The 16,881-nt window shown below is 42.1% G+C and overlaps 1 protein-coding gene across 4 annotated transcripts in view; it reads right to left on the bottom strand.

The window, feature by feature from the left end:
• Positions 1-85: 85 nt before the first annotated feature.
• LOC129817302 (gamma-sarcoglycan-like) overlaps positions 86-16,881 on the bottom strand; it is a 29,744-nt gene continuing 12,948 nt past the window's right edge. For 2 of the 4 annotated variants that reach the window (XM_055872399.1, XM_055872417.1), the window contains exons 5-14: positions 12,945-13,064; positions 12,675-12,747; positions 11,540-11,663; positions 11,211-11,300; positions 9,941-10,051; positions 9,297-9,475; positions 9,129-9,214; positions 1,302-1,463; positions 1,008-1,124; positions 86-844 (exon numbers count right to left, since the gene is read on the bottom strand). In XM_055872399.1, the coding sequence (XP_055728374.1) occupies positions 570-844; positions 1,008-1,124; positions 1,302-1,463; positions 9,129-9,214; positions 9,297-9,475; positions 9,941-10,051; positions 11,211-11,300; positions 11,540-11,663; positions 12,675-12,747; positions 12,945-13,064 (1,337 nt within the window). In that variant the 3' untranslated portion in view covers positions 86-569. Of the gene's footprint in view, positions 845-1,007; positions 1,125-1,301; positions 1,464-9,120; positions 9,215-9,296; positions 9,476-9,940; positions 10,052-11,210; positions 11,301-11,539; positions 11,664-12,674; positions 12,748-12,944; positions 13,065-16,881 lie in introns of those variants that run through there. The other 2 variants (XM_055872407.1, XM_055872426.1) reach the window with 2 other exon arrangements.

Genomic DNA, 16,881 nt, shown 5'->3' with positions numbered 1-16,881 from the left:
TAAAATAATGTTTAACACTTTGCTTGACACCCTGCTCGTAACGGCTTCATAACAATGTCGAAAACAAAGTATTGAAAAACAGGTGACATCCATCTTTTTGGGATTTTTTATTATTTATTAAACAATCTTTTTCTAAGCAATTGTACTATTATAAAATACAATAGCTCAGAATTTGTATTTTATAGTCTTTTTGCTCATCTTTATCAAGGGTGCCAATAATTTTGGATTTCACTGTAAATTACAAGCTTTTTAAATGTATTTACGTACATTTTTATTTTTTATTTTTTTAAATCCAAGAGAATTGGTTCAATTTAAATTTGTACTATATCAGACATTGGCCCACACATATTTGGTAATGGCAATGAGATGAGCTCTGGAAAATAACAGAAGCAGAAAATACAGGTTTGAATGGCTTGGAAACCAGCAACTCACATTTGTCAGCAGTTGCTATGTCTTTCACATAACCACAAATCTGTTATGATGACAGTCAACATATCAAAGGTTATCCTCATGAAGAAATGGTCCCTGCTTTTAGGCCTACTCAGTACAGTTTAATGAATCCCAGATCTTTAGTTTAATATAGCATGGGTCCACGTCTTCTCTCCTGTCAATGTTTCATCATCCTCTAAGGAAAATTCCTCATCAGACACTTCCACATCAGTTTGGTAGAGGTCATGGTTCAGCTCACTGGGCAGTGTGTTCTCTAGTGGTCTTCTCTGTGACTCCCAGGCAGGATATGTGGCCATTCCATTGCTGTTCTGAGAACAGTGGAGACGGAAGCCACTGCTGTTCTCCATGCTGCAAGGTTCCTCAGAGAACTGATAGGGGAAAAGCTTCATTGGACCTTAGGACAGGAAAATGCGGTTTTATAGATGTTGATGGGACATGTCAAGTGCAGAAATTCAAGTTATGCACTCTTCTCAAATGTGGATTTGGCTCCATGTGCATATTGGTAAAGAATGACATGAAAAGGTTATTTGCAAGCCCAGGCTAACAGAACAACATACCACAAGTTATGCCCGTACCATGGTAGCAGTTTGAGGTGATCTGATGTAGCTGATGGACCTGAATATTCTCAAAGCTGGGGAACTCTGCATTATAGCAGCTACCACCGTGACATGGCTCTGATTAGTGCAAAAACAAAAGTTTTATTTACTTTTTACATTAACACAAGTGTTTATATCAATAAATATTTGGCATGGTATAAATACAGCATAATATCTGCATTAAACATTGTTTGACATGATTACAATCTTACGACACAAGAGGGATGAGTGAGAATCTGATTCAGGCAGGGTTACCATGAGGTTTCTTCTCCAGATGTCTTTTGCAGTAGATGGCACAGAAAAGCATTAGGGCCAGTAGGACAGAAGTCAGAGCGATGCAGATGACTACAGCCAGGACAGTGTCCCTGGGGCTTGCCACAACAGACGAAAGGGGCACCAGGTTCACCCTGCTACTGCCTACACAGTAAACATGCATAAACACACACGCATGTGCACAAATATCACTACAGCTGTTTATCCTTAGGTGAAATACAGCACATCCACAAACATGCATTTAATTATAGAACAGTTGTTATGACACCCACTTTCTCAAAGTATTTTTAAGTATGAGATAATTCAGATTTGTAATTGAGTGTGGGTGCAGTGTGTGTTTGTTGGCTACTGTGTGTGTCGGCATGTGTATATTTTGTTTTTCAGTAAGGCAGTGAATGCTAACTCATATGTCCTCTTTGGTAGTGGCTTCTCAAATCCAAAGACGCAGCACACAGTCTGGTTGTCTTTGTGTCTCCCCAAATCTTTCCTGCTTATCAGTTCAGATAGAGAACAATCCACTGAAACAAATTGACATGCTAATCTAATTATAACACTGTTCTGTGCCAAAACCCTTTTGTTTGATAACCAAACCGAACATACCCCTGGGGCATCATCAAACTGAACCACCAGAACAGAGATGTCTAAAAGGTGTCAGGAAATCAAAAACAAGCACCTATTAAGTTTTCAAGCCTATTTTCTCAAGAAAGTGGATTGGAAGTACAAACTACGGTATGATCCTTCAGTTGGAAGGATATGCAAGAACTTACTTGTGCTGGTCTACACTTTGTTTTTGTTTTATAAAAGTCACTATGAATGAAATACTGTTCCATCACAACTGGAGGCATGTAGTGAGAGGTGGGGAGAATACACTTGGAGGGCACTGTCACTCTGGGATACAACAACCTATTTGTCTCATAAGAATTTCACATTTCAACTATAAGAGTTCTCAGATGGACTTCAAATACGTTTTTGTAATCTCAAAATCATCTAAATTAGTATTTTACATCTGAATATGCCTTTTATGGTATCAAAGTGTGCTTCAATACCAGGCTTATTCCAAACCTAACATCTAACAGTAGGTTGTAACATCTGGGAAATGTGTTCTTATTTCAACCCCATTTGACTGCCAAGTTAAACACAGAGAGAGACGGAAGTTCAACAGCCAGCTAGCTCACACTCCACTACAAAATAGTGGTGGGCATGATTTGATCTTCCAAGAATTTCTTGGTACATAGTGGATATGTGTGTGCAAACAATCCCAGAAAGATGGTTAAACAGACAGACATCAGTAAAGCACATTTCACATGTTCCCTGGAAATATTTTCTTAAATTATTCTAAAAGTGGTACAGTAACATTAAGCGTGCTTATAGTACATGGACTGAAGCACAATCTTGCCTATGGGAAATCAAAATCAAAGAAAATGTTATTTGTCACATGCACTGAATATAACAGCCGTAGACTTTTCCCATGAAATGCTTACTTATGAGCCCTTTCCCAACAGTGCAGAGTTGAGAAAAAAATCATTAGTAAATAAGAAGAAATAAAAGGAAATAGTAACATAATAATGAGGCTATATATAAGGAATACCGCTACCGAGTCAATGTGCAGGACTGTGCAGGACTACGATTACTCACCATGGACTGGCAGAATCTTTTTTTTTCCTTTAACGAGTCTGACGCAAACTATATACTGCTTTCTCTGGAACAGGCCCAGATCCCTGTGATTTGCGTGAAGAGGAGGCAGAGAAAAAGGGGCCGGAGGGCGGGCTGCCTTCTGAGAATTTGTGGGCGATCGAATAAACCCCCACTCCCTTCCATTCTGTTAGCAAACGTGCAATCTTTGGACATTAAAATAGATGACCTACGTGGAAGATTAAACTACCAACAGGACCTTAAAAACTGTAATATCTTATGCTTCACGGAAACGTGGCTGAACGACCACACTATCAACATACAGCTGGCTGGTTATACGCTGCACCGGCAGGATAGAACAGCGGCGTCTGGTAAGACAAGGGGTGGCGGACTATGTATTTTAGTAAATAACAGCTGGTGCACGATATCTAAGGAAGTCTCGAGCTATTGCTCACCTGAGATAGTGTATCTCATGATAAACTGTAGACCACGATACCTACCTAGAGAGTTTTCATCTGTATGTTTCGTAGCTGTTTACATACCACCACAGTCAGAGGCTGGCACTAAGACAGCATTGGATGAGCTGTATTCCGCCATAAGCAAACAAGAAAACACTCACCCAGAGCTCTCCCTCGTCCTTGATGGGGTCATGATAGGGGCTGCACCAAATGTTTGATGTATTATAATAATTGATTATTCTTATGTTGTATTAATAGAAGGGGAGGGGCTATGGGACCCCTCCTCTACATTTATATGGTCCTAGACTACAGATTAATAATATATATATTCATTATAAGGTTTTAGAATTGTTCCAATTTTTTCTAAGTCTCTGCCTCTTATAGAGAAACAGGGTCTTTGAAAAAGCATTTCAAAGATAAACAGAGAGTCCAGCAGGGGAGTAGAAGAGATAAGAGGCTAATCAGACATACCTCTATAAATCAACTTGGGGGAGTGGACAATTACTGCTGAGGTCTTAGAAAACACTGGAACTATTGTATCTCTTTCAAGTTAATATAGCTGTGTATTCATGGGCTTGGTCTGAGGAGTAGCAGGTAATGACGTATGCAGTGACATCACAGGGGGTTGATTACAAGCATGATAAAAGCAACTTGGACTTTTCCTATGGGGCAGAACTCATGAGAGACATCAGTTGTATGTGTGATGTTTGATCTTTGACTTCTGTCTACAGCTGTATTTTGATTAAAATTGTTATGATTTATAAGTGCACATTTTGAGTGTTCCTTATTTGTTAAGTAAATTAAATGGAACACAGAAAAACAGAACCAACACCCTCCATTTGGCAGATCTGACCATAATTCTATCTTCCTGATTCCTGCTTACAAGCAAAGATTAAAGCAGGAAGCACCACTGACTAGATCAATAAAAAAGTGGTCAGATGAAGCAGATGCTAGCACAGACTGGAATATGTTCCGGGATTCCTCCGGTGGCATTGAGGAGTACACCACATCAGTCATTGGCTTCATCAACAAGTGCAACGAGGACGTCGTACCTACAGTGACCATACCTACAGTTGAAGTCGGAAGTTTACATACACCTCAGCCAAATACATTTAGAATAATAGTAGAGATAATTATTTATTTCAGCTTTTATTTCTTTCATCACATTCCCAGTGGGTCAGAAGTTTACATACACTAAATTGGTATTGGGTTTCATTGCCTTTCAATTGTTTAACTTGGGTCAAACATTTCGGGTAGCCTTCCACAAGCTTCCCACAATAAGTTGGGTGAATTTTGGCCCATTCCTCCTGACAGAGCTGGTGTAACTGACAGGCGAATTGACATCAATTGAGTCAATTGGAGGTGTACCTGTGGATGTATTTCAAGGCCTACCTTCAAACTCAGTGCCTCTTTGCTTGACATCATGGGAAAATCAAAAGAAATCAGCCAAGACCTCAGAAAAGAAAATTGTAGACCTCTACAAGTCTGGTTCATCCGTGGGAGCAATTTCCAAACGCCTGAAGGTACCACGTTCATCTGTACAAATAATAGCACGCAAGTATAAACACCATGGGACCACGCAGCCGTCATACTGCTCAGGAAGGAGGCGTGTTCTGTCTCCTAGAGATGAACGTACTTTGGTGCGAAAAGTGCTAATCAATCCCAGAATAACAGCAATGGACCTTGTGAAGATGTTGGAGGAAACAGGTACAAAAGCATCTATAGTAAAACGAGTCCTATATCGTCATAACCTGAAAGGCCGCTCAGCTCCAAAACCGCCATAGAAAGGCTAGACTACGGTTTGCAACTGCACATGGGGACAAAGATCGCACTTTTTGGAGAAATGTCCTCTGGTCTGATGAAACTAAAATAGAACTGTTTGGCCATAATGACCACCGTTATGTTTGGAGGAAAAAGGGGGATGTTTACAAGCCGAAGAACCCCATCCCAACCGTGAAGCACGGGGGTGGCAGAATCATGTTGTGGGAATGCTTTGCTGCAGGAGGGACTAGTGCACTTCACAAAATAGATGGCATCATGAAGAAGTAAAATTATATGGATATATTGAAGCAACATCTCAAGACATCAGTCAGGAAGATGAAGCTTGGTCGCAAATAGGTCTTCCAAATGAACAATGACCCCAAGCATACTTCCAAAGTTGTGGCAAAATGGCTTAAGTACAACAAAGTCAAAGTATTGGAGTGGCCATCACAAAGCCCTGACCTCAATCCTATTGAAAATTTGTGGGCAGAACTGAAAAAGCATGTGCGAGCAAGGAGGCCTACAAACCTGACTCAGCTACACCAGCTCTTTTATTTATTTATTTGTATATAAATAATTCACCTTTATTTAACCAGGTAGGCTAGTTGAGAACAAGTTCTCATTCGAACTGCGACCTGGCCATGATAAAGCATAGCAATTCGACACATACAACAACACAGAGTTACACATGGAATAAACAAAACATACAGTCAATAATACAGTAGAAAAAAGAAAACAAAAAGTATATTTACAGTGAGTGCAAATGAGGTAAGATAAGGGAGTTAAGGCAATAAATAGGCCATGGTGGCGAAGTAATTACAATAAAGGAATTAAACACTGGAATGGTAGGATGTGCAGAAGATGAATGTGCAAGTAGAGATACTGGGGTGCAAAGGAGCAAGATAAATAAATAAATACAGTATGGGGATGAGGTAGATAGATAACCCATTTGTAAACAGCCTATGTACAGGTGCAGTGATCTGTGAGCTGCTCTGACAGCTGGTGAGGGAAATATGAGTCTCCAGCTTCAGTGATTTTTGCAGTTCGTCCCAGTCATTGGCAGCAGAGAACTGGAAGGAGAGGCGACCAAAGGAGGAATTGGCTTTGGGGGTGACCAGTGAGATATACCTGCTGGAGCACGTGCTACAAGTGGGTGCTGCTATGGTGACCAGTGAGCTGAGATAAGGCGGGGCTTTACCTAGCAGAGACTTGTAGATAACCTGTAGCCAGTGGGTTTGGCGACGAGTATGAAGCGAGGGCCAACCAACGAGAGCATACAGGTCGCAGTGGTGGGTTGTGTATGGGGCTTTGGTGACAAAACGGATGGCACTGTGATAGACTGCATCCAATTTGTTGAGTAGAGTGTTAGAGGCTATTTTATAGATGACATCGCCGAAGTCGAGGATCAGTAGGATGGTCAGTTTTACGAGGGTATGTTTGGCAGCATGAGTGAAGGATGCTTTGTTGCGATATAGGAAGCCGATTCTAGATTTCATTTTGGATTGGAGATGTTTGATGTGAGTCTGGAAGGAGAGTTTACAGTCTAACCAGACACCTAGGTATTTGTAGTTGTCCACGTATTCTAAGTCCGAGCCATCCAGAGTAGTGATGCAGGACGGGCGGGCAGGTGCGGGCAGTGATCGATTGCATAGCATGCATTTAGTTTTACTTGCATTTAAGAGCAGTTGGAGGCCACGGAAGGAGAGTTGTATGGCATTGAATCTCATCTGGAGGTTAGTTAACACAGTGTCCAAAGAGGGGCCAGAAGTATACAGAATGGTGTCGTCAGCGTAGAGGTGGATCAGAGAATCACCAGCAGCAAGAATGACATCATTGATGTATACAGAGAAGAGAGTTGGCCCGAGAATTGAACCCTGTGGCACCCCCATAGAGACTGCCAGAGGTCCGGACAACAGGCCCTCCGATTTGTCACACTGAACTCTATCAGAGAAGTAGTTGGTAAACCAGGCGAGGCAATTATTTGAGAAACCAAGGCTGTCGAGTCTGCCAATAAGAATGCGGTGATTGACCGAGTCGAAAGCCTTGGCTAGGTCGATGAATACGGCTGGACAGTAATGTCTCTTATTATCGATGGCGGTTATGATATTGTTTAGGACCTTGAGCGTGGCTGAGGTGCACCCATGACCAGCTCTGAAACCAGATTGCATAGCGTAGAAGGTACGGTGGGATTCGAAATGGTCGGTAATCTGTTTGTTGACTTGGCTTTCGAAGACCTTAGAAAGGCAGGGTAGGATAGATATAGGTCTGTAGCAGTTTGGGTCTCGAGTGTCACCACCTTTGAAGAGGGGGATGACCGCGGCAGCTTTCCAATCTTTGGGAATCTCAGATGATATGAAAGAGAGGTTGAACATGAAAGAGAGGTTGATTTTTTACTGGGATTAAATGTCAGGAATTGTGAAAAACTGAGTTTAAATGTATTTGGCTGAGGTGTATGTAAACTTCCGACTTCAACTGTATGTAAAAATGCTGTTCATTGACTACAGCTCAGCATTTAACACCATGGTACCCTCCAAACTCATCATTAAGCTTGAGACCCTGGGTCTCGACCCCGCCATGTGAAACTGGGTCCTGGACTTCCTGAAGGGCCGCCCCCAGGTGTTGAAGGTAGGAAACAACATCTCCACTCCTCTGATCCTCAACACTGGGGCCCCACAAGGGTGCATTCTCAGCCCTCTCCTGTACTCCCTGTTCACCCACGACTACGTGGCCATGCACCCCTCCAACTCAATCAAGTTTGCAGATGACACAACAGTTTTAGGCTTATTTACCAACAATGGTGAGACAGCCTACCGGGAGGAGGTGAGGCCCCACGGAGTATGGTGTCAGGAAAATAACCTCTCACTCAATGTCAGAAAAACAAAAGAGATGATCGTGGACTTCAGGAAACAGCAAAGGGAGCACCCCCCTATCCACATCGACGGGACAGCAGTGGAGAAGGTGGAAAGTTTTAAGTTCCCCGGTGTACATATCACCGACAAACTGAAATGGTCCACGCACACAGACAGTGTGGTGAAGAAGGCGCAACAGCGCCTCTTCAACCTCAGGAGGCTGAAAAAATGTGGCTTGTCACCAAAAACACTCACAAACTTTTACAGGTGCACAATTGAGAGCATCCTGTCGGGCTGTATCACCGCCTGGAATGGCAACTGCACCGCCCACAACCGCAAGGCTCTCCAGAGGGTAGTGCAGTCTGCACAACGCATCACGGGGCAAACTACCTGCCCTCAAGGACACCTACAACATCCGATGTCACTGGAAGGAAAAAATATCATCAAGGACAACAACCACCCGAGCCACTGCCTGTTCACCCTGCTTCCATCCAGAAGGCGAGGTCAGTACAGGTGCATCAAAGCTGGGACAGAGAGATTGAAATACAGCTTCTATCTCAAGGCCATCAGATTGTTAAACAGCCACCACTAGCACAGAGAGGCGGCTGCCTACCTACAGACTTGATATCATTGGCCACTTTACTAAATGGAACACTAGTCACTTTAATAATGCCACTACAAGAATGTTTACATATCTTGCATTACTCATTTCATATGTATATAAAGAATACTGTGTCCTTCACCATCCATTCTTTACTATCTATTGCATCTTAGCCGCTCTGTCACTGATCATCCATATATTTTATACTGATATATTCTTATCCCATTCCTTTACTTGATAGTGTGTATTAGGCTTTGTTTTGGAATTTTTTCAGATATTAGGTTTTGTTGTGAAATTGTTAGATATTACCTGTTAGATACTGCTGCACTGTCGGAACCAGAAGCATAAGCATTTCGCTACATTCGCAATAACATCTGCTAACCATGTGTATGTGACTAATACAATTTGTGTCTATGTGTGAGTGTGGCGTCAATATGCATGTCTGTGAGAGTATGTAGTGTGTGTGAGTGTGCATAGATAATTTGTATTGATGAAAAGGCCTACTCACAGAGAAGCTCATAGGCATGAGGAGGGTCTCCACAGGGTACACAGTCCATGTCCTGAAACCCACTCAGCTTGGTTTTCCTATAGAACCTGTAATACAACAACAACAGCATATGTGGTAGAAAATGGAAAATGGAGATACTGGGGAGGATAAGACAGCAGCTGTCCTCACCCAGGCAGACAGTCTCCACACACAGCGTTTCCTGTGGTGGTGCAGTTGGCTCTATGGAGGCGGCTGGTGTGGGCACATGATAGACACGGCTTGCATTTCTGCCCTCCTGCTTCCTCTTTGTAGCGCCCCGGTCTGCAGGGTGCACAGCTAGCACCCACCCCATAGCCAAAGCCACATTCCTGAGGGGTTTAACACACACACAAACACACACAGGAGACCCAGTTGATGGTGAGGAGATGTGGTGGGGGTTGGGAGTTTGTGAAGGAACAGTAAGCAGAGGTCCCACAGTGATTGAGAGAGAAAGAGACAACTGGCATAGTAACATTTGTGTAAAATGTTTCATAAGTCAACAAAGTATGTAACAGGAAATACATAACATTTTAGTCATTTAGCAGATGCTCTTATCCAGAGCAATTAGGGTTAAGTGCCTTGCTCAGGGTCAGATTTACACATTTTTCACCTAGTCGGCTCGGTTTCAAACCAGCGACTTGTATTATTATCTTATAGGGGAACCTTTCTTACTGGCCCAAAGCTCTTAACCGCTAGTCTACTTGCTGCGCGCACATTAATTATATTCTTACAATGGCATGACTGGTTGTATCAATCATTTTGACAGGAGGGAATACGTTTGATAGACTACTCACCGTGGATAACTCCTGCCCAGATCCACACTGTCTGCAGGCGACACAGTCCCCTGCTTCATCCCTGTACTCCTGCTCCCTGCATTCTCTATTCTCCACTGCAGTTCCATGAACCTGACCAAGAGCATCACTCACAGACTTCAGATACACTACAACAAATGAGAAACTACATCCGTAAATGAAAAACTTTATGCCTTACCATATAGCACAAAATAATCAGCTCCAGTAAAAGCGATAGTATCTTCTTTAGCTTCCACTCCATGTTAACTGTTTTGTCTTAGTTTTAAAATGTCTGCAAATAACCTGGATGGGAATCAATTAGCTAATACTTTTATACCACCCACGCTCATAATAATGCGATTAAATGGTCCACCTTCTGATACAGTACGTCCAATATTAATTGACATAAGAAGCTATTAAGTACAGTAATATAAGTAGATATCTGGCGGACCTGACATATGATGCTACCATAGGCAAGATAAGGCAACAGCGTTTATTCCATAGCAGGTTCCTAGAAAATACCGCGCCCCACTCCTAAATACCCAGTCAGAAGTGTAGTTCGCAGACACGGCTATTGGGTAGGCTACTTTTTCAACAAATAATGTTGCCGCCTGCCAGATACTAGCGCATCATGCTCCCCCTGAACATTATGAACAATCTTCAATCACATATGTACACTGTATGTTCCAAATATCAACCTGTCTTCAGGGCAATGGGTAGGATTTAGAAAAAGCATTTGTTTCCCTCCGTTTAGTATGATATATTACCCTACAATAGGTTACGTTATGGATGGAATAGCGGTCGTACAATATCATATAGGGCGTATAGTATCATACATGTTATTCGGTTGTACAATATCATAACCAACATCTGTTTACTGTGAAAGGGATGAAAATATCCACAAATATAATTAATGAAACTGTTCCAAGACAAAACAGGTAACACAGTTGGTGCCACTAGAGTAGAACACCTTGCATGTACATCTTTAGATATGACACTGTGAAAAAAAACTATTAAAATATACAAATGTTGTTTTATTAAAAGTTTTCTGAACTTTCATATTTTTCTAATATGCACTTTGCATAACTTTCAGGCAAGACACGACTGACTGCACATCTATGATGATGTCCTGTATGTATAAAGTTGATCCCAGGTAAATACAAATCTCAAGATAATAGAGTGTGGTCTATTAACAATTGTGACTGTTGTCATGGCAGGTGGAGGTGTGACCAGCTTTGGACAGGTACAGTCTTCCATCAGGACACACACACACTTCATACAACTGCTCCCCAGGACTTCCTTTCTCTCCTTCTCCACTCAGAGGTAACTTGGGCAGCTGCACCCTCTCAGCATCCAGAATCAACTGTAAAAAGAGAGGAAAATAATATGATGCTATATTCATTATTTGTTTGAGCACATGAAATATAAGAAGACAGTTATTTAGTTTTTGCTAACAATAAGAAATATATTTGGAAACATGACAGTGTCCTTATTCCAATGCAAATGAATTCGTAAACAGTGTATTAAGTATTGTAATCAGGACACTGAAGAAAAAAGTGTTGCCATGTCTGCTATCCTAGATTTAGTGGTGCCTCTTCTTACCACTCCGTCCATAGAGAGTAGAGAGATGTCCATGCTGGACACGGCCTGGCCGCTGCCGGACACTGCTTTGATGTGGACTCCCTTTGGAGCATCCAGGTGGAGGGAACGGGTGGGGGACTCTAGCCTGACCACACAGAAAGACAGAGTATACAGTAAAGGATATTAGATAATAAGAGAATGGACACAAGTGGTGCATACTTTACACTTAGAAGGCCGAATTGGACTTGAATTAAGCCTATAGGTGGCAGAAAATCCATACATTACCAGTTTAGCACATGTATTCGGTCTACATTCAAATGTATTTTGTCATGTTATCAATTCGAATTCAGAACATATTTGAATTTAATTTGTTGGAAATCGGCAGAAACTGAAAGAACTATGGACAAATTCACTGGGTGTTTTCACCGAGCAATATGAGACAATGACATTAATATTTATGCACACCATCTCCAAGCTGATGCTATGAGACCCCTTGATCCATCCAAATCAGAAATTAGCTTAATACCTCTTATCTTAATTAAACATGTAAATTGGATTTGCATATTTCCACAAAAGCATCTCTTTACATCGACAGTAAAGCCCCTAAATACATAAGTCCCAATTTATAGGTCTGCCCACTCCTGTACACAAAAGAGGAGGTCTCTACTCCCACCCACTGGCAGTACATGGAGTGTGTGGCATTAGGATTAGGATTCGTTAAGGTAGGACACTTTGTATGCTGAGGGAGAGAGAGTGAGCAGAGCGCTGTGCATTCTGAGGGCCACACACTGGGGAAACAAAGATGGAGGGAGAGATAACAATGGCACAGGAAACACACGCTGCTCCGAACCCCAGAGCAGGGGACTGTTGTGCCTGTTACATCTGTTCTGCAGCCTGCACTCCACCACTGCGGACACTGCTGTTGATGGGACATTTATATTGAAGAGAGAAGATGTCTGGGAAATGTTGCCCTGCTGTGTGATACATACGGTGACTGTAAGACAACAAATTATGTTTAATCGTTATGTTGTTTACCCAAGGTGGGATTATTTCTGTCACAAGAAATGAGACAAAATGATCAAACCTCTAATTTAACAATAGAAGAAAAGCAAAGGCCTCTCCTAATTGCCATTAGGTGTCAACATTTTAAAGTTACCTCAAGTCCATAGAATGCTCTGCCCTGACCAGAGATGTCTCTATGGAATGTTCACACTGAGCACCATCAGACCCTGTAGAACACAAATGTAGGACCACTGCCCAGTTTAGATTATATTCTTATAGTAACATAATGTGAATCAGTATGCAGATATTGTATGTATTACCATATCCCTGACAGTTACAGTATATCAGACAAAACTAGCAAAGGATGTTTCATGATTCAACAAAGTTGGACTGTCTCTCTGAATAGTGTGAAATGCCCACATACCTGTAATGGTTAGCTTATCCGCTCCAACAACTACCTGTTCTGTACCAGCAGAAAATAACAATTTCCCAGTGCTTGTCATCACCTCAAAATGTTGTCCTATGCTTTCCATGGATTGTGGACCTAAATACAAATAATAAATGATATAACCAAAGTGATTAAAACACAGTAGACATTTAATTAACACTTAAGTGAATGGATGCACACAGTGGGTTGAGTTCAAATGTTACAAACACATCTACCCACACAGCAATAACTGTGTGTGGAGAGTGTTTTGATTCAGCAGAACAGCTATTTTCTATCTCCACGTAAACATACAGTAGGTAGTGGGAGATGTGAGTTAACCCCAATATTGAAAAACGCTTAGATTCTGAAATGAAAGTTGCTTTATAAATGGGATCCATTGAGTTGCCTAATGAGGGTCATTACTGAAACACATTTATATTTTACTCAAGTTTACTTACACATAGGTTAGAGTCATTAAAACTTGTTTTTCAACAACTCCACAAATTTCTTGTTAATAAACTATAGTTTTGGCAAGTCGGTTAGGACATCTACTTTGTGAATGACACAAGTAATTTTTCCAACAATTGTTTAAAGACAGATTATTTCACTGTATTACAATTCCAGTGGGTCAGAAATTTACATACACTAAGTTGACTGTGCCTTTTGTTGCTGTGCGTTTTGTTGCCAACCTTACTTTACTAGCTGACAACTTTACGTTTGTTTTTGTTTTGTTTTTAATTACCGTTTATATTTTTAGTTTTTCCATCACAACTTTTTTCCCTCATTCAACTTTTTCACCCCGGACGCTTTATCTGGACATGGTTCATCAGCACTTTCAACAGCCAAAGCTAAGTAGTAACATTAACATGATGTCTTCTAATTGCAGTCGCTGTACTCATAATATACAGGAAAACGATCGCCTTTTGGCGAGGATAGCTGTGCTGCAAGCCCAGCTTCAGACGCAATTGTTCGGCAAGGGTAATTTCAGTGTAGGAAAGGATGAAACAGCGTCTGTGCCACCAGTAAGTACAGATAGTAACATTAGTATAAATCCCCCCGCACAGTCCCCGCAGCCGGACAACTTTCTCATAGCTTCTGGAGGGAAATGCTGTAGTAATGCTCAACTGGTGTCGCTCATTCAGCCGACAGAAACTTTCAACCGGTTTTCCCCATTAAGTAGCGAGTCGGAGTCTGAGGCCGAGTCGTCTCTTGACTCTACTCCTCCCGTTATGGGATCTGAGACGCCGAAGGCTCCCACCATTAGCTCTGACAAACAAATTAAAAACCCTAGTCATTGGCGACTCCATTACCCGCAGTATTAGACTTAAAACGAATCACCCAGCGATCATACACTGTTTACCAGGGGGCAGGGCTACCGACGTTAAGGCTAATCTGAAGATGGTGCTGGCTAATGCTAAAACTGGCGTGTGTAGAGAGTATAGAGATATTGTTATCCACGTCGGCACCAACGATGTTAGGATGAAACAGTCAGAGGTCACCAAGCGCAACATAGCTTCAGCGTGTAAATCAGCTAGAAAGATGTGTCGGCATCGAGTAATTGTCTCTGGCCCCCTCCCAGTTAGGGGGAGTGACGAGCTCTACAGCAGTCTCACAACTCAATCGCTGGTTGAAATTAGTTTTCTTCCCCTCCCAAAAGATAGAATTTGTAGATAATTGGCCCTCTTTCTGGGATTCACCCACAAACAGGACCAAGCCTGACCTGCTGAGGAGTGACGGACTCCATCCTAGCAGGTTAGCCAACCTGCCAGCTTAGTGGAGTCTGCCACTAGCATAGTCAGTGTAGTCAGCTCAGCCATCCCCATTGAGACTGTGTCTGCCTCGACCTAGGTTGGGCAAAACTAAACATGGCGGTGTTCGCCTTAGCAATCTCATTAGGATAAAGACCTCCTCCATTCCTGCCATTATTGAAAGAGATCGTGATACCTCACATCTCAAAATAGGGTTACTTAATGTTAGATCCCTCACTTCAAAGGCAGTTATAGTCAATGAACTGATCATAATCTTGATGTGATTGGCCTGACTGAAACATGGCTTAAGCCTGATGAATTTACTGTGTTAAATGAGGCCTCTCCTCCTGGTTACACTAGTGACCATATCCCCCGTGCATCCCGCAAAGGCGGAGGTGTTGCTAACATTTACGATAGCAAATTTCAATTTACAAAAAAAAAAATGACATTTTCGTCTTTTGAGCTTCTAATCATGAAATCTATGCCGCCTACTCAATCACTTTTTATAGCTACAGTTTACAGGCCTCCTGGGCCATATACAACGTTCCTCTCTGAGTTCCCTGAATTCCTATCGGACCTTGTAGTCATAGCAGATCATATTCTAATTTTTGGTGATTTTAATATTCATATGGAGAAGTCCACAGACCCACTCCAAAAGGCTTTCGGAGCCATCATCAACTCAGTGGGTTTTGTCCAACATGTCTCTGGACCTACTCACTGGCACAGTCATACTCTGGACCTAGTTTTGTCCCATGGAATAAATGTTGTAGATCTTAATGTTTTTCCTCATAATCCTGGACTATCGGACCACCATTTTATTACGTTTGCAATTGCAACAAATAATCTGCTCAGACCCCAACCAAGGAGCATCAAAAGTCGTGCTATAAATTCTCAGACAACACAAAAATCCCTTGATGCCCTTCCAGACTCCTTCTGCCTACCCAGGGATGTCAGAGGACAAAAATCAGTTAACCACCTAACTGAGGAACTCAATTTAACCTTGCGCAATACCCTAGATGCAGTTGCACCCCTAAAAACGAAAAACATTTGTCATAAGAAACTAGCTCCCTGGTATACATGTAACGGATGTGAAATGGCTAGCTAGTTAGCGGGTGCGCGCTAGTAGCATTTCAATCAGTTACGTCACTTGCTCTGAGACCTAAGTAGTGTTGCCCCTTGCTCTGCAAGGGCCGTGGCCTTTGTGGAGCGATGGGTAACGATGCTTCGTGGGCGACCGTTGTTGATGTGTGCAGAAGGTCCCTGGTTCGCGCCCGTGTCGGGGCGAGGGGACGACGTAAAGTTGTACTGTTACATACAGAAAATACCCGAGCTCTGAAGCAAGCTTCCAGAAAATTGGAACGGAAATGGCGCCACACCAAACTGGAAGTCTTCCGACTAGCTTGGAAAGACAGTACCGTGCAGTATCGAAGAGCCCTCACTGCTGCTCGATCATCCTACTTTTTCAACTTAATTGAGGAAAATAAGAACAATCCAAAATTTCTTATTGATACTGTTGCAAAGCTAACTAAAAAGCATCATTGCCCAAGAGAGTATGGCTTTCACTTCAGCAGTAATAAATTCATTAACTTCTTTGAGGAAAAGATCATGATCATTAGAAAGCAAATTACGGACTCCTCTTTAAATCTGCGTATTCCTCCAGGGCTTAGCTGTCCTGGATCTGCACAGCTCTGCCAGGGCCTGGGATCGGGAGAGACACTTAAGTGTTTTAGTACTATATCTCTTGACACAATGATGAAAATAATCATGGCCTCTAAACTTTCAAGCTGCATAATGAATCCTATTCCAACTAAACTACTGAAAGAGCTGCTTCATGTGCTTGGCCCTCCTATGTTGAACATAATAAACGGCTCTCTATCCACCGGATGTGTACCAAACTCACTAAAAGTGGCAGTAATAAAGCCTCTCTTGAAAAAGCCAAACCTTGACCGGAAAATATAAAAAACTATCGGCCTATATCGAATCTTCCATTCCTCTCAAAAAAAATTGAAAAAGGTGTTGCGCAGCAACTCACTGCCTTCCTGAAGACAAACAATGTATACGAAATGCTTCAGTCTGGTTTTAGACCCCATCATAGCACTGAGACTGCACTTGTGAAGGTGGTAAATGACCTTTTAATGGCGTCAGACCGAGGCTCTGCATCTGTCCTCGTGCTACTAGACCTTAGT

The sequence above is a fragment of the Salvelinus fontinalis genome, chromosome 2 (genome assembly GCF_029448725.1).
Source record: "Salvelinus fontinalis isolate EN_2023a chromosome 2, ASM2944872v1, whole genome shotgun sequence".
Taxonomy (NCBI): domain Eukaryota; kingdom Metazoa; phylum Chordata; class Actinopteri; order Salmoniformes; family Salmonidae; genus Salvelinus; species Salvelinus fontinalis.
This window is presented reverse-complemented; position numbering and strand designations above follow the sequence as displayed.